The 21,775-nt window shown below is 38.4% G+C and overlaps 3 protein-coding genes across 3 annotated transcripts in view; all 3 read right to left on the bottom strand.

Annotated features, from left to right (window-relative positions):
- Positions 1-1,175, bottom strand: part of LOC306963508 (uncharacterized protein) — a gene marked incomplete at both ends in the record, with an annotated part of 1,629 nt that extends 454 nt beyond the window's left edge. Inside the window, one exon of the mRNA XM_079557082.1 lies at positions 1-1,175. This exon is cut by the window's left edge and continues 454 nt beyond it. Coding sequence (XP_079413208.1) covers positions 1-1,175 — 1,175 coding nt within the window.
- LOC306962771 (uncharacterized protein) overlaps positions 1-21,775 on the bottom strand; it is a 1,040,752-nt gene that overhangs the window by 259,060 nt on the left and 759,917 nt on the right. The window lies entirely within an intron of this gene.
- On the bottom strand, positions 19,703-21,751 carry LOC306963507 (uncharacterized protein; the record flags this gene model as incomplete). The annotated part of the gene is made up of 1 exon (XM_079557081.1): positions 19,703-21,751. One exon carries the CDS (start codon positions 21,749-21,751, stop codon positions 19,703-19,705), a length of 2,049 nt encoding a protein of 682 aa, XP_079413207.1.

Below are 21,775 nucleotides of genomic sequence, written 5' to 3'. Positions count from 1 at the left end.
TCTCCAGTGTGAACGCGCCGGTGAATTTTGAGGCAAACGGAAGCTTTGAAATGTTTGTCACACGTCTCACATTTAAACAGCCTTTCCTCAGTGTGAACCTGCCCGTGCAACGCGAGATGACACTTTGTCTTGAAGCCCTTTCCACACTGATCACATGTGAATGGTCTTTCTACACGGTGTACTGTCTGATGCGCTTTTAGGTGGCCTGACAGAGTGAACGCCTTCCCACACTCTTCACACACGAAGGGTTTCTCTCCGGTGTGGGTTCGACGGTGCACTGTCAAGTCTTTCAAGATCCTGAAGTTCTTACCACACTGTTCACACTTGTACGGCTTCTCCCCAGAGTGAATCTTCATGTGGCAATTGTAGGAGTAAGGATGAGAGAACTCCTTCCCACACTGATCGCAGCTGTAGGGTTTCTCCCCAGTGTGGGTGCGGTAGTGGTTGCGGAGGTACACTGATCTCTTGAAAGTCTTATCACACTGGTCACATTTGTGCAGCCTCACTTCACTGTGACTGCGCTTGTGAACTGAGAGATTAGCTTTGAGTCTAAATGTCTTCCCGCACTGGTCACACTCGAACGGCTTCTCTCCGGTGTGAACGCTCTCGTGTTTTTTGAGAGAATCGGCCCATCCAAACTTCTTACCGCAAACATCACAGCTGTACATTTTATCCCCAGTGTGGACGATCATGTGAGACCTGAGACCTTTTGATGAGGAAAAGGACTTCTCGCACTGGTCACAGCTGTATGGTTTCTCCCCAGTGTGGATCCTCTTGTGTGCATATAGTGTGGCCGACTGAGAAAAGGCCTTGTCACAAACATCACAGCTGTACGGCTTCTCCCCAGTGTGGAGTCTCATATGTCTCGTTAGGTTGGCCGACTGAGAAAAGGACTTCTCACAAACATCACAGCTGTACGGTTTCTCCCCAGTGTGGACTCTGCTGTGGGTTTGGAGACCAACCAATGAGGAAAAACTCTTCTCGCACTGGTCACACTTGTGCGGCTTCTCTTTAGTGTGGATTCTCATGTGTACATTGAGAGCCCCGGCCTGTGTAAATTCCTTCCCGCACTGGTCACAGCTGTACGGTCTCTCTCCTGTGTGGGTTCTGTAGTGTACTTTTAGCCTCGCACGGTTAGAACACTTCTTTCCACACTGGTCACAGGTGAACCCCATTTCGTTGGTTGCAGGTTGTCCCCGCGCCCGTCTCAGGTTTTAGCTCTGGAACAAATATAAAGAGGAAATGTGTGTGAATGGAAAAGCGATCACGAGCGATCAATGTGCTGCGATGCTTTTAACCGCGTTCAGGAGGTGCAAGTCGTCCAGAATAAAGCTGTTCCTCACAAAGTCCTAATTATTGAACAGGCGAGTTGTCTCCACAGCTCAGTCACATGTCAGTGTTAAAGACTAACGCAGTAAACAGATTTAATGTTTTGCTGGATTTTTGTCTTTTTTTTTTGCTGGATTTTTGTCACTTTTTTGCTGGATTTTTGTCATTTTTTGCTGGAGTTTTGTCACTTTCTTGCTGGATTTTTGACAGTTTTTTTGCTGGATTTTTGTCATTTTTTTGCTGGATTTTTGTCACTTTTTGTGCTGGATTTTTGTCACTTTTTTGCTGGATTTTTGACATTTTTTGCAGAATTTTTGACATTTTTTTGCTGGATTTTTGTATTTTTTCTGCTGGATTTTTGACATTTTTTTGCTGGATTTTTGTCATTTTTTCTGCTGGATTTTTGACATTTTTTCTGCTGGATTTTTGACATTTTTTGCTGGATTTTTGACATTTTTTTGCTGGATTTTTGTCACTTTTTTGCTGGATTTTTGTCACTTTTTTGCTGGATTTTTGACATTTTTTGCTGGATTTTTGACATTTTTCTGCTGGATTTTTGACATTTTTCTGCTGGATTTTTGTTACTTTTTTGCTGGATTTTTGACATTTTTTTGCTGGATTTTTGACATTTTTTGCTGGATTTTTGTCACTTTTTTTGCTGGATTTTTGTCACTTTTTTGCTGGATTTTTGTCACTTTTTTTGCTGGATTTTTGACATTTTTTTGCTGGATTTTTGACATTTTTTTGCTGGAATTTTGAATTTTTTCTGCTGGATTTTTGTCACTTTTTTGCTGGATTTTTGTCACTTTTTTGCTGGATTTTTGTCATTTTTTTGCTGGATTTTTGACATTTTTTTGCTGGATTTTTGTCATTTTTTTGCTGGATTTTTGACATTTTTTTGCTGGATTTTTGACATTTTTTTGCTGGATTTTTGTCACTTTTTTGCTGGATTTTTGACATTTTTTGCTGGATTTTTGACATTTTTTGCTGGATTTTTGACATTTTTCTGCTGGATTTTTGACATTTTTCTGCTGGATTTTTGTCACTTTTTTGCTGGATTTTTGACATTTTTTTGCTGGATTTTTGACATTTTTTGCTGGATTTTTGTCACTTTTTTGCTGGATTTTTGTCACTTTTTTGCTGGATTTTTGTCACTTTTTTGCTGGATTTTTGTCATTTTTTTGCTGGATTTTTGTCATTTTTTTGCTGGATTTTTGTCACTTTTTTGCTGGATTTTTGTCATTTTTTTGCTGGATTTTTGACATTTTTTTGCTGGATTTTTGACATTTTTTTGCTGGATTTTTGTCACTTTTTTGCTGGATTTTTGTCACTTTTTTGCTGGATTTTTGACATTTTTTGCTGGATTTTTGACATTTTTCTGCTGGATTTTTAGACATTTTTCTGCTGGATTTTTGTTACTTTTTTGCTGGATTTTTGAAAATTTTTTGCTGGATTTTTGTTACTTTTTTGCTGGATTTTTGACATTTTTCTGCTGGATTTTTGTTACTTTTTTGCTGGATTTTTGACATATTTTTGCTGGATTTTTGTTACTTTTTTGCTGGATTTTTGAGATTTTTCTGCTGGATTTTTGTTACTTTTTTGCTGGATTTTTGACATTTTTCTGCTGGATTTTTGTTACTTTTTTGCTGGATTTTTGACATTTTTTGCTGGATTTTTGTCACTTTTTTTGCTGGATTTTTGTCACTTTTTTGCTGGATTTTTGTCACTTTTTTTGCTGGATTTTTGACATTTTTTGCTGGATTTTTGACATTTTTTTGCTGGATTTTTGACATTTTTTTGCTGGATTTTTGACATTTTTTTGCTGGATTTTTGACATTTTTTTGCTGGATTTTTGACATTTTTTTGCTGGATTTTTGTCATTTTTTTGCTGGATTTTTGACATTTTTTTGCTGGATTTTTGACATTTTTTTGCTGGATTTTTGACATTTTTTGCAGGATTTTTGACATTTTTCTGCTGGATTTTTGACATTTTTCTGCTGGATTTTTGTCACTTTTTTGCTGGATTTTTGTCATTTTTTTTGCTGGATTTTTGACATTTTTTGCTGGATTTTTGTCATTTTTTTGCTGGATTTTTGACATTTTTTGCTGGATTTTTGTCACTTTTTTGCTGGATTTTTGTCACTTTTTTGCTGGATTTTTGTCACTTTTTTGCTGGATTTTTGACATTTTTTGCTGGATTTTTGTCACTTTTTTGCTGGATTTTTGTCATTTTTTGCTGGATTTTTGTCAATTTTTTGCTGGATTTTTGACATTTTTTGCTGGATTTTTGACATTTTTTGCTGGATTTTTGTCAATTTTTTGCTGGATTTTTGACATTTTTTGCTGGATTTTTGTCAATTTTTTGCTGGATTTTTGTCACTTTTTTGCTGGATTTTTGTCACTTTTTTGCTGGATTTTTGTCACTTTTTTGCTGGATTTTTGTCACTTTTTTGCTGGATTTTTGTCACTTTTTTGCTGGATTTTTGTCATTTTTTGCTGGATTTTTGTCAATTTTTTGCTGGATTTTTGACATTTTTTGCTGGATTTTTGACATTTTTTGCTGGATTTTTGTCAATTTTTTGCTGGATTTTTGACATTTTTTGCTGGATTTTTGTCAATTTTTTGCTGGATTTTTGTCACTTTTTTGCTGGATTTTTGTCACTTTTTTTGCTGGATTTTTGTCACTTTTTTGCTGGATTTTTGTCATTTTTTGCTGGATTTTTGTCACTTTTTTTGCTGGATTTTTGTCAATTTTTTGCTGGATTTTTGTCACTTTTTTGCTGGATTTTTGTCAATTTTTTGCTGGATTTTTGACATTTTTTTGCTGGATTTTTGTCACTTTTTTTGCTGGATTTTTGTCACTTTTTTGCTGGATTTTTGTCAATTTTTTGCTGGATTTTTGACATTTTTTGCTGGATTTTTGTCAATTTTTTGCTGGATTTTTGTCAATTTTTTGCTGGATTTTTGACATTTTTTGCTGGATTTTTGTCACTTTTTTTGCTGGATTTTTGTCACTTTTTTGCTGGATTTTTGTCACTTTTTTTGCTGGATTTTTGTCATTTTTTTTGCTGGATTTTTGTCACTTTTTTTGCTGGATTTTTGTCACTTTTTTTGCTGGATTTTTGTCATTTTTTTCTTGAATTTTTGTCGCTTTTTTGCTGGATTTTTGACGCTTTTTTGCTGGATTTTTGTCGCTTTTTTGCTGGATTTTTCCCACTTTTTTCTTGGATTTTTATCACTTTTTTCCTGGATTTTTATCACTTTTTTCTTGGATTTTTATCACTTTTTTGCTGGATTTTTGTCACTTTTTTGCTGGATTTTTGTATTTTTTCTGCTGGGGTTCGGGTCGGGAAATTCTCCTTTGATCACGGGGCGGGTTGGGGCGGGTCAAAAAATGCCGGTCGCGGGACCCTATGCCTCCGTACGCACATTCATTGAATTCAGTCACAACTTATTCCGTCGTCTTTACAGCAGGTTTTTAGCGTAAATATACGTCGGATTTTCATAAAAGAAGCAGCGTTTTGCAGCTCGTGATCCAGAGAACGCTTTTGTGGAGCTCATGTCTAATATTTTCCACCGTATGTGCGACTGTGTGCAAGGCCGTGGGAACCCAGGGTGCTGAGGGCGCTGCAGCACCCCCTGGTGGATAGTTTGTGAACTAGAATATTAACCCCTTAACTCCCACCTGAACCGAGCACATTTTCTCCAGCTTTACCCCAATCCAAAAGCTTCTGGAGAAAAGCTGTGAAAATAGCAACAAAACTGAGACGAAAACAATGATGGAAATGTGACAAAATACACAAAAGTGAGAAAAATTTGACAAAAAATGGACGAAAAAGTGATACAAAATTTGACAAAAAAATGCGAATAATTTGACAAAAGTCACGAACATTTGACAAAAATGAGACGACTGCGCAACAAAAAAAACAAAAAAAAAGGGAAAAAATGTGATGTGAGGAAAAAGATCCATTTAGTTTTGTAGGTCTTTCAAATGAGGCGTCACACTGGCCTACAGGATTTGGGTAAAGCTGAACTGGAGAAAATGCTCTCGGTTCAGGCGGGAGTTAAGAGGTTAATAAATAGGATTTATGCAGAGAAAAAGTATTTTGGGGGTAAATTTTGTCCCTCAGCGCCCCCTAACTAAAATATCTTCCCACGGCTCTGACTGTGTGTGACTTCGCGTTAGGCCTGTATCTGCGCTCTTCAGAGGGAGAGAAAGAGAGAAAGAGAGAAAAAGAGAGAGAGAGAGAGAGAGAGAGAGAGAGAGGGAGAGAGAGGGAGAGAGAGGGAGAGAGAGAGAGAGAGAGAGAGGGAGAGAGAGGGAGAGAGAGGGAGAGAGAGGGAGAGAGAGGGAGAGAGAGAGAGAGAGAGAGAGAGGGAGAGAGAGGGAGAGAGAGGGAGAGAGGGGCTGACACGCGTGTACTGTTCATACGGATCATATTTCATCACTAGTCCCTATGCTAAAGTGGCTATGATAGTTAGCATCGAGGCTCCTTTTCCTAACTCCTTCCTAACTGACAGACCAATTCGGAAGCATCTTGTCATGGCGGACGCTGACGCACATCCGGTTTGCCGTAAGAGCTCTTACCGATCTGCTCGTTTCGGACGCAGCAAAGGTTTCGACCTCACATTAAGCACTTTTCACGTCTCGCTCCCACTGCTGTTTGGTCTTTAAACCGCCCACCAGCGAGTGCGCATGCTCAGAGTCCCGCGCCGGGGGGGCGTGGCCATCCCGGCTCCAACAACAAGCACTTTCACACCACATGCCCCACGCTAAAGGGAAACAGATGTCTCTTTCTATTCAACCCCTTAACCCCCACCTGAACCGAGCACATTTTCTCCAGTTTGGCTTTACCCCAATCCAACAGCTTCTGGGAAAGAGGTGAGAAAATAACAACAAAACTGAGACGAAAACAATGATGAAGATGTGACAAAAAAGTGACGAAAATGACAAATGTGACAAAAAATGTAAAAAAAAAAGTGTCCAAAAAATTATAAAAAATTACGAAAAGTTATGAAAAAGTGCCAAAAAATGTCACAAAAGTGAAAAAAAAAAAAAGAAGGAAAAAAAATTCAAAAAGTTCCAAAAAAATGCTGGAAAATTTTTTTGGATGACGTGAGGAAAAAGATCCATTTAGATGAGCTTTGTAGGTCTTAGCTTTCAAATGAGGCGTTACACTGGCCTACAGGATTTGGGTAAAGCTGAACTGGAGAAAATGCTGTCGGTTCAGGCGGGAGTTCAGAGGTTAATCGTAACGTAAAAGGCACGGCACTGGAAACATTTCTGATTTTGTAAAACTTCCAGTCGATTCATGTTTTTTTAAATCAGTTTGCGAATGTAAATCACTGCTGCTTTTCAAGGCATGTTCAGAGTGACTTTTGTTTTGAGCCTCCTGGTGTCGTGTTCTTTGTTTTCCACGTGCCTGAGCGTCGTCAGGAGAAACATCCATGATTTTTGTCACTTTTTTGCTGGATTTTTGTCATTTTTCTGCTGGATTTTTGTCATTTTTTTTCTGGATTTTTGTCATTTTTTGCTGGATTTTTGTCATTTTTTGCTGGATTTTTGTCATTTTTTTTCTGGATTTTTGTCATTTTTTTTGCTGGATTTTTGTCATTTTTTTTCTGGATTTTTGTCATTTTTTTCCTGCACACAAAAAAACCCCCACAAAAATGTGACGAAAACACACTAAAAAATCAACAAAAAATCCACAAAAACGCAACAAAAATGTGACGAAAACACAACTACAAAGCAACAAAACAACACAAAAAGTGAAAGAAAGAAAAAAAACATAACAAAGCAACAAAAAAAAGCAATGAAAAACCAACAAAATAGCCATAATAACAAAACAAAAACACAAGACAGTGACGAATACTTAACAAATACACACAAAAAAAACACAAAAATGTGACGAAAACACACTAAAAAAGTTATAAAAAAGAAACAAAAAACATGACAAAAATGTGACAAAAATGTGACGAAAACACAACCACAAAGCAACAAAAGAAACACAAAAGTGAAAAAAAAAACATGACAAAAACATAAAGCAGCGAAAAAAAGCAATGAAAAACACTCTCATCACATTCACTTTTATATCATGATTTTTGTGGCTTCCATCCCTCAAACGTGTGAGCACAGTAATGTAATGTGATCACACAGACTTCTTAAATCATAACACACGGGACAAAAGAGAGACAAACTTACAGACGAGGTGGAGCAGGAGATCTGAGGTGTTGAAGAAGTGAGCGCTGAGGATGGAACAGAGGCACTTTGGAGTTTAAAGGAGAAGAATGCAGGTCGAGTGGTTTTGTCGGAGTTTAAAGGAGAAGAATGCAGGTCGAGTGGTTTTGTCGGAGTTTAAAGGAGAAGAATGCAGGTCGAGTGGTTTTGTCGGAGTTTAAAGGAGAAGAATGCAGGTCGAGTGGTTTTGTCGGAGTTTAAAGGAGAAGAATGCAGGTCGAGTGGTTTTGTCGGAGTTTAAAGGAGAAGAATGCAGGTCGAGTGGTTTTGTCGGAGTTTAAAGGAGAAGAATGCAGGTCGAGTGGTTTTGTCGGAGTTTAAAGGAGAAGAATGCAGGTCGAGTGGTTTTGTCGGAGTTTAAAGGAGAAGAATGCAGGTCGAGTGGTTTTGTCGGAGTTTAAAGGAGAAGAATGCAGGTCGAGTGGTTTTGTCGGAGTTTAAAGGAGAAGAATGCAGGTCGAGTGGTTTTGTCGGAGTTTAAGGGAGAAGAATGCAGGTCGAGTGGTTTTGTCGGAGTTTAAGGGAGAAGAATGCAGGTCGAGTGGTTTTGTCGGAGTTTAAGGGAGAAGAATGCAGGTCGAGTGGTTTTGTCGGAGTTTAAAGGAGAAGAATGCAGGTCGAGTGGTTTTGTCGGAGGGGGAGGACACGCTTTGGCCCCTGCGTTTAGGACGTGTGACTTAACAGGAAACAGATGTGAGACCATCCCCCCCAATGTAAACATGAACAGTCTCTAACCTTCTGCTGCCATGATGATGGAAAGCTAACTGCCATGCTAATGCTAATGCTAATGCTGTGTTATGATGCCGCGCACATATATATAAGAACCTCTATAAAAACTGTGATGTCTTTTACAGTGACAGGGGCGTCGGACTGGGGGGGTAAAGGGTGCTGAGTACCCAGGGCCCAGAGCAGGGGAGGGGCCTCAAAAATGCTGCAGAAAGCATTCTGTATTGAACTTTCTAAGTTTCCTCATAATTGATACTATAAGAACTGAACAACCATGTAAAATACAGTGGTTGCTACACAGAATTTTGCACAAACAATAATGATTGATAATATCTCAGGGCTCTGAAACACCCCTTTAAACATGTGCCAAATGGTTCAGCCCACACAGCGGTGTTCAGCACCAGCTTCAGCTCAGCAGTGACTCTGATGAGGTGGATTCTGTGATGAAAGACAGATCTTAGTCTGGCCTTGCTCTAATGTGCTTTTATTTAACACTAGTCTGTTCTAGCGGAGCTGAGAGGAAACTTTCTGTCATAAATGACAGTTAAACATGAGGCGAGTCCTGCCTCTGCCTGAGCTGAGTCAGAGACAGAGCTCCTTCTCTCCTCGTTTTAAACTCCAAAGTTTCTGTTTCCTCATATTTACTATAAATCGCCAATTTAATGATGCTAATTAGCCGCGCGCATTTGGAGACTCGCATTATAAATGTGCAGCTTTGGAGACGAGTCAACCTGGTTCTAGTGAAAGGTGGAGCTCCTTTAGTCTATTCCAACGTAACTTTATCCAACAACAATTCACTGACAATAAACTTAAAGGTAAAGGCTTCAAATATGGTGAGACTAAATCAGACTGAGGACCTTGAGTTTTGTGTTCAGGCCTGTGGCCACAGAGACCTCACAGTATCAGCATTTTAAAGTGACACATGTGTTATTCTCAGCACAAATATCCCATGTCCTGGTGCAGCCTGTTTAATGTGATGCTAATAATCATCATGCTCGACCTAAAACCAACCATTTCAACTGTCACTTTTTTGCTGGATTTTTGTCATTTTTTGTTGTTTTTTGTCACTTTTTTGCTGGATTTTTGTCATTTTTTGTTGTTTTTTTTCACTTTTTTGCTGGATTTTTGACTTTTTTTTGCTGGATTTTTGTCACTTTTTTGCTGGATTTTTGTCACTTTTTGTTGTTTTTTTTCACTTTTTTGCTGGATTTTTGTCATTTTTCTGCTGGATATTTGTCACTTTTTTGCTGGATTTTTGTCATTTTTTTGCTGGATTTTTGTCATTTTTCTGCTGGATATTTGTCACTTTTTTGCTGGATTTTTGTCATTTTCTGCTGGATTTTTGACACTTTTTTCCTGGATTTTTGTCACTTTTTCTGCACACAAAAAAAACACAAAAATGTGACGAAAACACACTAAAAAAGTTTTGACAAAGCAACAAAAAATGATAAAAAGCTACGAAAAAAAAAAAAGGGGGAGGACACGCTTTGGCCCCTGCGTTTAGGACGTGTGACTTAACAGGAAACAGATGTGAGACCATCCCCCCCCAATGTAAACATGAACAGTCTCTAACTTTCTGTTGCCATGATGATGGAAAGCTAACGGCCATGCTAATGCTAATGCTAATGCTAATGCTAATGCTAATGCTGTGTTATGATGCCGCCCACATATATAAGAACTGTGATGTCTTTTACAGTGACCAGGGGCGTCGGACTGGGGGGGTAGAGGGTGCTGAGTACCCAGGGCCCAGAGCAGGGGAGGGGCCTCAAAAATGCTGCAAAAAGCGTTCTGTATTGTACTTTCTAAGTTTCTTCATAATTGATCCTATAAGAACTGAACAACCGGCTGAAATACAGTGGCTGCTACACAGAATTTTGCACAAACAATAATGAAGGATCAGTGTTGTTTTCGTCAACGAAGACGATAACGATATCTTTTCGTTGACGCCCCTTTTTTTAATGACGATAACGTAACGATGACGAGTTAAAATGAGCTCTTTGGGGACTAGAACATGACGAGACGTTTACGAGTTTACGTCAATGAGACGAGACAAAAATGGGAGAAGGTTTTTCGTCAGATCGTTCACAAACAGAGTTTGTGCGCGGAGTGAGAGAACACACGGTAAACGTGACCCGGAGGCGTCGTGCTGCTCATGATGCGGCGGCGGCGCCTCTTTCTCTCTCTCTCCGCGTGGCGTGCGGTCACTGCTCGTACATCCTCCTCGGAGCGTCTGACATCCAGGTCACAGGGACTTTATTGTTTCACAGGACAGTTTTCAACACCGTGGAGTATGAACGCAGAAAGCACGTTGATGTAGCTACGTATGTGCAGACAGCGCTGTTGGTAAAAACAAAACAAAAAAACTCTCGAAGCGACGATCAGAGGACGAGGAGAGCGGGCGCTTTTGGGAAAAGTCCCGTTCACAGTCGGCCACTTCTGCCAGTGCCGATCGTGGTGTCATCTGTTTGTCAAAAGCCAATAGAAGCTTTTATTTATCCCAATTTCCAAGACTTATCGAAATTAATTATCACTTCTTATAATGAAACCGACGAAAACTTGACAAAAACCTTTTTAATTTTCGTCTGACTAAAACGTGACTAAAACGATCACATTTTGAAATGACTAAAATGTGACTAAACCTAAAAGCATTTTTGTCCAAAGGACTAAGACTAAAACTAAAAGGGCTGCCAAAAACAACACTGTGAAGGATAATATCTCAGGGCCCTGACACCCCTTTAAACATGTGCCAAATGGTTCAGCCCACACAGCGGTGTTCAGCACCAGCTTCAGCTCAGCAGTGACTCTGATGAGGTGAATTTTGTGATGAAAGACAGATAATAGTCTGGCCTCGCTCTATTGTGCTTTTATTTAACACTAGTCTGTTCTAGCGGAGCTGAGAGGAAACTTTCTGTCATAAATGACAGTTAAACATGAGGCGAGTCCTGCCTCTGCCTGAGCTGAGTCAGAGACAGAGCTCCTTCTCTCCTCGTTTTAACCTCTAAAGTTTCTCTTTCCTCATGTTTATTATAAATTGCCAATTTAATGATGCTAATTAGCCGCGCGCATTTGGATTCACGCATTATAAATGCACAGCTTTGGAGATGAGTCAACCGGGTTCTAGTTAAAGGTGGAGCTCCTTTAGACTATTCCAATGTAACTTTTTACAACAACAATAAACTTAAAGGTAAAGGCTTCACATATGTGAGACTAAATCAGACTGAAGCCCTTGAGTTTTGTGTTCAGGCCTGTGGCCACAGAGACCTCATACACATCATTTTATGTAAAATAGCATTTTAAAAGTCACTGTTATTCTCAGCACAAATATCCCCTGTCCTGGTGCAGTCGTCCTGTTTAAGATAAGATAAGATAAGATAAGATGGTACTTTATTGATCTCACAGATGGAGAAATTGCATTCGATGAGAGAGCATCCGGCAGCAGCACCCATTCAGTGCGCACCACTCTTTTTCTTTTTCTTTGGTGAAAGATCGTTGTGTCGCGGCCGCCATCTTCACTGTTTTGGTCACAGGAGGAGCACTGGTTGATGGGAAATCCGTAGACGATGACCACGGCATTAATGTGATGCTAATAATCATTATGCTCGAATATTCCATTAAAGGTTATTCCATTTCTGTAACTGAAGCCAACTCAGATGCCATTTCAAATCAAACATTGACTTGAAACAAACAAACAAACAAAAACAAATAAACCATGAACTAAGAACCCATTGTATTGGATGTGTGTTTGTGTTTGAAGCACTTTTTTGGCCGACTCATTTTTTCCACTTAGTTAAGGAAAAATATAATGAAGTTCTAATAGAATATAAATGAACTGCACTGTCAAACCACTAAACCACTGCTATGTGCTCAAAGAACACAGAATATGAAATGTGGGGGGGCGGGGTCCACCAAGATAGTTTGTACCCAGGGCCCAGAATGTGGTGCTGCGCCCCTGGTGACAGTGACAGTAAACAGTCCCAACAGGCCACACTGTTCTTTGGTGATTCAATACTGGATCCAACTTCTTTGGAACATTTCAAGTGTAAAGAGGAAGAAGTGAGTGTCATAGAAATGGCCGGACACAGACGTAACCATAGCAACAGAGCTCCATTCTTGGCTGCAGGGAAACGAGCGCCCCCTGGTGTAGAGAGCCTGAGCTGCACCAGCGGAGGCGAAAGAGGCTTTTGTCAGTGTTTCCAGTTGTGGAATCTGGATCACTGAAGTAAAACTGCACTAACAATAATGAACTCAAGATTGAAACTAAACTAATCCATAAGTGTAGTTAGATGACTTTTTAACCTCTTACCACCCGCCAAAACCAAATGCACTCTCTCCTCTTTGCCCTTGTCATCACTTTTGATTTCCCTCGTGTGTTTTTGTCACTTATTGTGCTTTGTCACTTTATTACTTTTTGCTGCTCTTTTGTCACTTTTTTGAGGGATTTTTTTTGTTTTTTTGCTGGATTTTTGTCACTTTTTTAATGGATTTTTTTGTTTTTTTTGCTGGATTTTTGTCACTTTTTTTGATGGATTTTTGTAATTTTTTTGAGGGATTTTTGTCGCTTTTTTAATGGATTTTTTTGTTTTTTTGATAGATTTTTATCACTTTTTTGCTGGATTTTTGTCACTTTTTTGATGGATTTTTGTCACTTTTTTGCTTGATTTTTATCACTTTTTTTGCTGGATTTTTGTCACTTTTTTGATGGATTTTTGTCACTTTTTTGATGGATTTTTGTCACTTTTTTGATGGATTTTTGTCACTTTTTTGCTGGATTTTTGTCACTTTTTTGATGGATTTTTGTCACTTTTTTGATGGATTTTTGTCCTTTTTTTGATGGATTTTTGTCATTTTTTGCTGGATTTTTGTCACTTTTTTGATGGATTTTTGTCACTTTTTTGCTTGATTTTTATCACTTTTTTTGCTGGATTTTTGTCACTTTTTTGCTGGATTTTTGTCACTTTTTTGATGGATTTTTGTCCTTTTTTTGATGGATTTTTGTCATTTTTTGATGGATTTTTGTCATTTTTTTTGATGGATTTTTGTCATTTTTGTCTCTTTTTTGGTCACTATTGAGCGTTTTTTTGTTGCGTTTACATCCTCATTTTCTTCTCGTTTTTTGCTTCTGTTTTGTAGAAGCTTTTAGATTTGGAGAATTTGTAGAAAACATGTTCAGGTGGGAGTTAAGAGGTTAATAAGTAACTGTGTAGAGTAAAGATTACAATTGCAAAGCTGGTCATTAGATAAACACTTTTTTGTTATTTTGTTGCAGTTGGAAACATTTGATGACTTGAATGACTCAAATGTAAAAAAGGTAAAAACAAACAATGACATTTTGAGTTCATCTCGTCCAAAGCAAAGACTATTGTGTGAAACTAAGCTGGGTAATGTTACAGAGCCGGGCTTGTTCCTTTGTAAGAACTAAAGTCATCAGATATCAGATGTTTTTTATTTAAACAGGGACAGATTTAACACTGACCAAAGGAAAGATGGACCAGGTTAGAGTAAAGATGCTCATTTCCAGCTGTCGTCCCTGGACAGCCTTTTTTGTGCTGGATTTTTGTCGCTTTTTTGCTGGATTTTTGTCGCTTTTTTGCTGGATTTTTGTCGCTTTTTTTCTGGATTTTTGTCACTTTTTTGCTGGATTTTTGTTATTTTTGGGGGGGATTTTTGTCATTTTTTTGCTGGACTTTTGTCACTTTTTTGATGGATTTTTGTCACTTTTTTGATGGATTTTTGTCATTTTTTTGATGGATTTTTGTCACTTTTTTGATGGATTTTTGTCACTTTTTTCCTGGATTTTTGTCATTTTTTTGCTGGATTTTTGTCACTTTTTTCCTTGATTTTTGTCATTTTTTTTGCTGGATTTTTGTCATTTTTTTGCTGGATTTTTGTCATTTTTTTGCTGAATTTTTGTCATTTTTTTGCTGAATTTTTGTCTTTTTTTTTTTGGATTTTTGTCACTTTTTTCCTTGATTTTTGTCATTTTTTTTGCTGGATTTTTGTCATTTTTTTGCTGGATTTTTGTCATTTTTTTGCTGAATTTTTGTCATTTCTTTGCTGGATTTTTGTCATTTTTTTGCTGGATTTTTGTCACTTTTTTGATGGATTTTTGTCACTTTTTTGATGGATTTTTGTCATTTTTTTGATGGATTTTTGTCACTTTTTTGATGGATTTTTGTCACTTTTTTCCTGGATTTTTGTCATTTTTTTGATGGATTTTTGTCACTTTTTTCCTTGATTTTTGTCATTTTTTTTGCTGGATTTTTGTCATTTTTTAGCTGGATTTTTGTCATTTTTTTGCTGAATTTTTGTCATTTTTTTGCTGAATTTTTGTCATTTTTTTTTTGGATTTTTGTCACTTTTTTCCTGGATTTTTGTCATTTTTTTTGCTGGAATTTTGTCACTTTTTGTTGGATTTTTGTCACTTTTTTGCTGGATTTTTGTCACTTTTTGTTGGATTTTTGTCACTTTTTTGTTGGATTTTTGTCATTTTTTTCCTTGATTTTTGTCTTTTTTTTTCCTGGATTTTTGTCATTTTTTTGCTGGATTTTTGTCACTTTTTTGCTGAATTTTTGTCACTTTTTGTTGGATTTTTGTCACTTTTTTGCTGGATTTTTGTCACTTTTTGTTGGATTTTTGTCATTTTTTTGCTGGATTTTTGTCACTTTTTGTTGGATTTTTGTCACTTTTTTGCTGGATTTTTGTCATTTTTTTGCTGGATTTGTATCACTTTCTTGCTGGAAAAAGTGACAAAAATCACTTTACCAGGTTAGAGTAAAGATGCTCATTTCCAGCTGTCGTCCCTGGACAGGCTGATGTTGCAGAAACTGATTTAAATGTAGATGAAAACTTGACCATGACATCATTAAAAACATACATTTAATTGAAACAAGATTGAAACATTAGAACATTTTCTCCGGTCCTTTTCCTGGGGGAACGGTCGCTCCTTCATGGCCTCGTTACACGTCATGAGTTTGTTTTTCTAGAAGCCATTTTTCAGTCACTGCACAAATCTTTTGATCGTCGTTCTTAAATAATCTCTGTGGGCGTGAGTTCCACTGACCCGATCACAGAGACGCAGATTTAGCCAATAGGCGGCGTTCACGATTTAGAATGTGATGATGTCATAGTGTCAGATGGAGGGCGGGGCCACAGACGGCATCTCGTCATAGAAAGGGGCGTGGCTTCGCCGTGGGGGAAAATAGAATCTTTTGGGAAACGCAATTTTCTCTCTTTTTTGCCATTTTCTGGTGGAAAATGAACTTATTTATCACATAAATAAAGTCAAGTGTAAATCAGGCCCATGTGGATATTTTCTCACAGCAGATTGTTCTGTAGAAGTGAAAAAACGGCAGTTGTAGCTAGCGCTAGCTAACCGTTAGCATTAGCCCGATGCTATCATGTAGCATCATGTTAGCATTCTCCGGTTTTTTTTATGTATTTATGGGCTGTTGAACCACTTTGCTCCTCCCCATGTCTTTGTATCTTTATTTAGTAGAAACTATATTCATAATTCAGCGTTTGTTAAAGTAGTTTTTCAATAATTAGAGAAAGTTTAGATTTTTTCAAAATTGTTTCCCCCTTAACTGTTTTCAAACATGACCATATATGGGCGATTCCAGAGATGCGTCTGTATCTATGGGAGAAATAGAGTTTTTGGAAGAAAATCTCCATAACGAAAAATGACAAATGATTTTCCTCTTCAGTGTTTGATCGTGATCGGATTCACAAACCTGTGAGATTATCTTTATGTCTGAAAGTCTTTTCTATTGGACAACATCACTCTCATGTTTTCACATATCGTCACCACCTTTTGATGTTTTTCAGAGATAATAATTGTACATGAGTTCATATGAGCCGACAGAGGAGACGATGAACTTTGTGACAGTTTGTGTTTCATGTGGATTCCTCCAGTAATGACTGAGACATGAGCCAAACAACAAAGGTATAAATACATGCATTTTGTCAGTTACTGCGGTTACCATAGTTACCGTCAGTCGATCCACCTCCATGTTAAACTATGGCTCTTTAGAATGTGGTGATGTCACGTGAACGCCGCCTATTGCTGGGTTGCAGGTTCTAGAATGTGATGATGTCATCGGGCCCAGTGGGGGGGAGGAGCCAGTTTATCCTATTAACAGCATTACACTTGCACAAGGCATAGCTCAAAAGAAAATGTATGAATTACAAAAATGATCTTTAATATCAGTCACTGGGTCCATGATCTCCCTGTACAAGACCAAAAATGTCCTCAAAAACAAAAGATTTTTTCCTCTTTATAATAGTATAGGCTTTTAGAACGCTGTGATGTCACCTGCAACCCAGCAATTGTGAATCAAAGTAGTTGAATTACTAACAAAACTTCCTACAGTGGATACAAGTTTGCACTTATTCACTTTCATTTCATTTTATTTCATTCAAAAGTGATGTTTTGCAATCACAATAAAACCGCCAACACAGTATGAATGAAACGGAGCAGAAGAACAAGTCTTATAATATCTGCCCCTTTTGTTACTTCACACTTTACACTGGTATGTATTTATGTCTACATACATATATTTACAGTCTTATGTATATATATATGTATATTTACAGTATTAACAGATGTTTTTGTAATCTATATTCAGTTTTTCAATATATAAAATACAGAACCTTCGTATTCTTGAATGTTTACAAATGGTCAATACATTTTCATGATCATTTATATTAATAAGCTGCATCTGCACGATCGATGAGCCCAGAGCAAATCTCCCCATGAGGGACGATAGTTTCATTCATTCATTCATTCATTCATTCAGATAAACAAACCCAGATTGAGCCTTTGTGTATTTTTTTTGTCGCTTTATACAAAGAACTTCTGAGGAACAAACATGATCTGGAGCTGTTGACGATGAACGACATGTTGAATCTGGAAAAAAGGCGTGAAAATAGCGACAAAACTGAGACGAAAACAAGGATGGAAATGTGACAAAAAAGTGAGGAAAAATTACAAAAAAAATCACTCAAAAATCACAAAAAATGACAAAAAAAGACAAAAAATTATGAAAAAATTACAAAAAATCACACAAAAAATCCCCCCCAAAAAAGACAAAAAAAGACAAAAAAATGACAAAAAAAAGACAAAAAAGACACATATACACATGTGTCTTATGTATATACATATATGTATATTTACAGTATTAACAGATGTTTTTGTTTTCTATGTTCAGTTTTTCAATATATAAAATACAGAACCTTCGTATTCTTGAATGTTTACAAATGGTCAATACATTTTCATGATCATTTATATTAATAAGCTGCATCTGCACGATCGATGAGCCCAGAGCAAATCTCCCCATGAGGGACGATGTAGTTTCATTCATTCATTCATTCATTCATTCATTCATTCATTCAGATAAACAAACCCATTGAGCCTTTGTGTATTTTTTGTGTGTATTTTTTTATACAAAGAACTTCTGAGGAACAAACATGATCTGGAGCTGTTGACGATGAACGACATGTTGAATCTGGAAAAAAGGTGTGAAAATAGCGACAAAACTGAGACGAAAACAAGGATGGAAATGTGACAAAAAAGTGAGGAAAAATTACAAAAAAAATCACTCAAAAATCACAAAAAAGACAAAAAAAAGACAAAAAAAATGACAAAAAATGTGCCAAAAAAAACAACAAAAAATGACAAAAAAATGACAAAAAAGACACATATACACATGTGTCTTATATATACATATATGTATATTTACAGTATTAACAGATGTTTTTGTATTCTATGTTCAGTTTTTCAATATATAAAATACAGAACCTTCGTATTCTTGAATGTTTACAAATGGTCAATACATTTTCATGATCATTTATATTAATAAGCTGCATCTGCACGATCGATGAGCCCAGAGCAAATCTCCCCATGAGGGACGATGTAGTTTCATTCATTCATTCAGACAAAGAAACCCAGATTGAGCCTTTGTGTATTTTTTTTGTCGCTTTATACAAAGAACTTCTGAGGAACAAACATGATCTGGAGCTGTTGACGATGAACGACATGTTGAATCTGGACCACAGAGAACGGCTCATACGTGTGAGGTCACGGTTCATTCAGAAAGACCGTTTATCACCTGTGGCTGAAAATACAATGACGACGGATCAATAATGTTTATGTTGATCATGGTCTTGATTCTAAACATTTCCTGTTCTTACAGTGTGAGAGTTTTCTTTACTTCAGTCTGACCAGACCTGGAGCGAGGAATTATTATGTGGCGTCCAAGGCCGTGGGAACCCAGGGTGCTGAGGGCGCTGCAGCACCCCCTGGTGGATAGTTTGTGAACCGCAGGCAATATTAACCCCTTAACTCCCACCTGAACAGAGCACATTTTCTCCAGTTTTACCCCAATCCAAAAGCTTCTGGAAAAAAGGTGTGAAGATAGTGACAAAACTGAGACGAAAACAAGGATGAAAATGTGACAAAAAAGTGACGAAAAAATTACAAAAAAATCACTCAAAAATCACAAAAAAAGACAAAAAAAAAAAAGACAAAAAAAAGACAAAAAATTACAACAAAATTGACAAAAAATGTGAGGAAAAAAACAACAAAAAAGACAAAAAAAAAATCTTACACAAAAAAAAAATGAAAAAATTACGAAAAAATTATGAAAAAATCACACAAAAAATCCCCCCCAAAAAAGACCAAAAAATGACCAAAAAAAATTACAATTTTTTTTGACAAAAAACAAACATAAAAAGACAAAAGATGAAAAAAAAAAAAACATGAAAAAAATGTGACAAAAAAACGACAAAAAATGACTAAAAATGACAAAAAAGAGAAAAAATGACAACAAAAAAAAGATCCATTTAGATGAGTTTTGTAGGTCTTAGCTTTCAAATGAGAAAAAGTATTTTGGGGGTAAATTTTGTCCCTCAGCGCCCCCTCACTAAAACATCTTCCCACGGCTCTGGAGGTTCTCACAGCAAATAAAACATTCTTCAAATATTACACTCGAGTCTTTAAGCTTCAACACATTCAATAAAGTCACATTAAAGATCTTTAAAAAACACCAAAAAGATCAAACAATAGAAATAAAAACACAAGTAAACGACGTCAGTGAATGTGCAGTGATGTAGAAAGAAAAAAAAAAATCACAAAAAATGACAAAACAACAACAACAAAAATGACAAAAAAAGACCAAAAAATCACAAAAAAATCACAAAAAATCACACAAAAATCACAAAAAATCACACACAAAAAATGACAAAAACAAAACAAAATAAATGACAAAAAATGACAAAAAAAAGAAAAAAAAAAGAAAAAAAAAAAGACTAAAATTGAGTTGAAAACCCCCCCAAAAAAAGATGGAAAAAATATCTTCCCACGGCTCTGGAGGCATCTGGAGGTTCTCACAGCAAATAAAAAAATCACATTCTTCAAATGGTCACACTTGCCCCGTGAGACGCCAGGTGTTTCTTCATGTTCCCTGACTGACTAAAGGCCTGCCCACACTCCCCACAGACAAACGGCTTCTCACCAGTGTGAACTCGCAGGTGAGTCTGAAGTGCACCGCTCGAAGTGAAACCCTTCTCACATCTGTCACAGCTGTACGGCCTTTCTCCAGAGTGGATTCTCATGTGAACCTTCAGAGCGCCCGACGTTATGAACTCCTTCCCGCACTGATCGCAGCTGTACGGTTTCTCCCCCGTGTGGGTTCGGACGTGAGTGGCGAGGGCCTCCGTCGTCTTGAAAGCCTTGTCACACTGGTCACATTTGTGCGGCCTCTCGTCACTGTGGCTGCGCTTGTGCATTAAGAGGTTGCCTAAATTCCTGAAGGCCTTCCCACACTGCTCACACTCGCACGGCTTCTCCCCAGTGTGAATGCGCTGGTGTAGCTGAAGACACTGTAAAGTTTTGAAAAACTTCTCACACGTCTCACACTTAAACGTCTTCTCTTTAACGTGGCTTTTAAGGTGAGACACGAGGTGGTAATTCGTCTTAAAGCTCTTTCCGCACTTCTCGCAGTTTAACGGTCTTTCGACAGTGTGGACTTTCCGGTGCTGCTTTAAGCTTTGTGACTGAGTGAACGCCTGCCCACACTCTTCACACACGAAGGGTTTCTCTCCGGTGTGGATTCGACGGTGCTGTGTCAAGTCTTTCAAGATCCTGAAGTCTTTACCACACTGTTCACACTTGTACGGCTTTTCCCCAGAGTGAATCCTCATGTGGCAATTGTAGGTGTAAGACTGAGAGAACTCCTTCCCACACTGATCGCAGCTGTAGGGTTTCTCCCCAGTGTGGGTGCGGTAGTGGTTGCTGAGGTGCTCGGATCTCCTGAAAGCCTTGTCACACTGGTCGCATTTGTACGGCCTCTCGCCTCTGTGGACTTGCCTGTGGACTGAAAGATTATTTTTGGACCTGAATTTCATCCCGCACTGGTCACACTCGAACGGCTTCTCTCCGGTGTGAACGCTCTGGTGTTTTTTGAGGGAATCGGCCCGTCCGAACGTCTGACCGCAAACATCACAGCTGTACATTTTATCCCCAGTGTGGACGATCATGTGAGATTTGAGACTTTGAGATGAGGAAAAGGACTTCTCACACTGGTCACAGCTGTATGGTTTCTCTCCAGTGTGGATCCTCTTGTGTGCATATAGTGTGGCCGACTGAGAAAAGGCCTTGTCACAAACATCACAGCTGTACGGTTTCTCCCCAGTGTGGACTCTGCTGTGGGTTTGGAGCTGAGCCGATGTAGAAAAACTCTTCTCACACTGGTCACACTTGTGCGGCCTCTCTTTGGTGTGGATCCTCATGTGTACCGTGAGAGCCCCGGCCTGTGTAAATTCCTTCCCACACTGGTCACAGCTGTACGGTTTCTCCCCAGTGTGGACTCTGCTGTGGGTTTGGAGCTGAGCCGATGTAGAAAAACTCTTCTCACACTGGTCACACGTGTAAGGCTTCTCTCCAGTGTGGATTCTCATGTGTACATTGAAGGCCCCCGCGTTTGTAAATCCCCTCCCACACTGGTCACACTCAAAAGGCTTCTCCCCAGTGTGGATTTTCATGTGTGTGCGAAGGCTCCCATGCTGTGCAAACGTCTTCCCGCACTGGTCACAGCTGTGCGGTTTCTCTCCAGTGTGGACGATCATGTGTTTTTTCAAATTGGAAGGTTCAGAAAAGGCCTTCTCACACTGGTCACACTTGTGCGGCTTCTCTCCAGTGTGGATTTTCATGTGTGTGCGAAGGCTCCCATGCTGTGCAAACGTCTTCCCGCACTGGTCACAGCTGTGCGGTTTCTCTCCAGTGTGGACGATCATGTGTTTTTTCAGATAGGAAGGTTCAGAAAAACTCTTCTCACACTGGTCACACTTGTGCGGCTTCTCTCCAGTGTGGATTTTCATGTGTGTGCGAAGGCCCCCGTGCTGTGTAAACTTCTTCCCGCACTGGTCACAGCTGTGCGGCTTCTCTCCAGTGTGGACGATCATGTGTTTTTTCAGATAGAAAGGTTC

Source organism: Gobius niger (assembly GCF_951799975.1).
Source record: "Gobius niger genome assembly, chromosome: 5".
Classification (NCBI taxonomy): domain Eukaryota; kingdom Metazoa; phylum Chordata; class Actinopteri; order Gobiiformes; family Gobiidae; genus Gobius; species Gobius niger.
The sequence above is the reverse complement of the archived record's forward strand: the minus strand, read 5'-3'. Positions and strand labels throughout refer to the sequence as shown.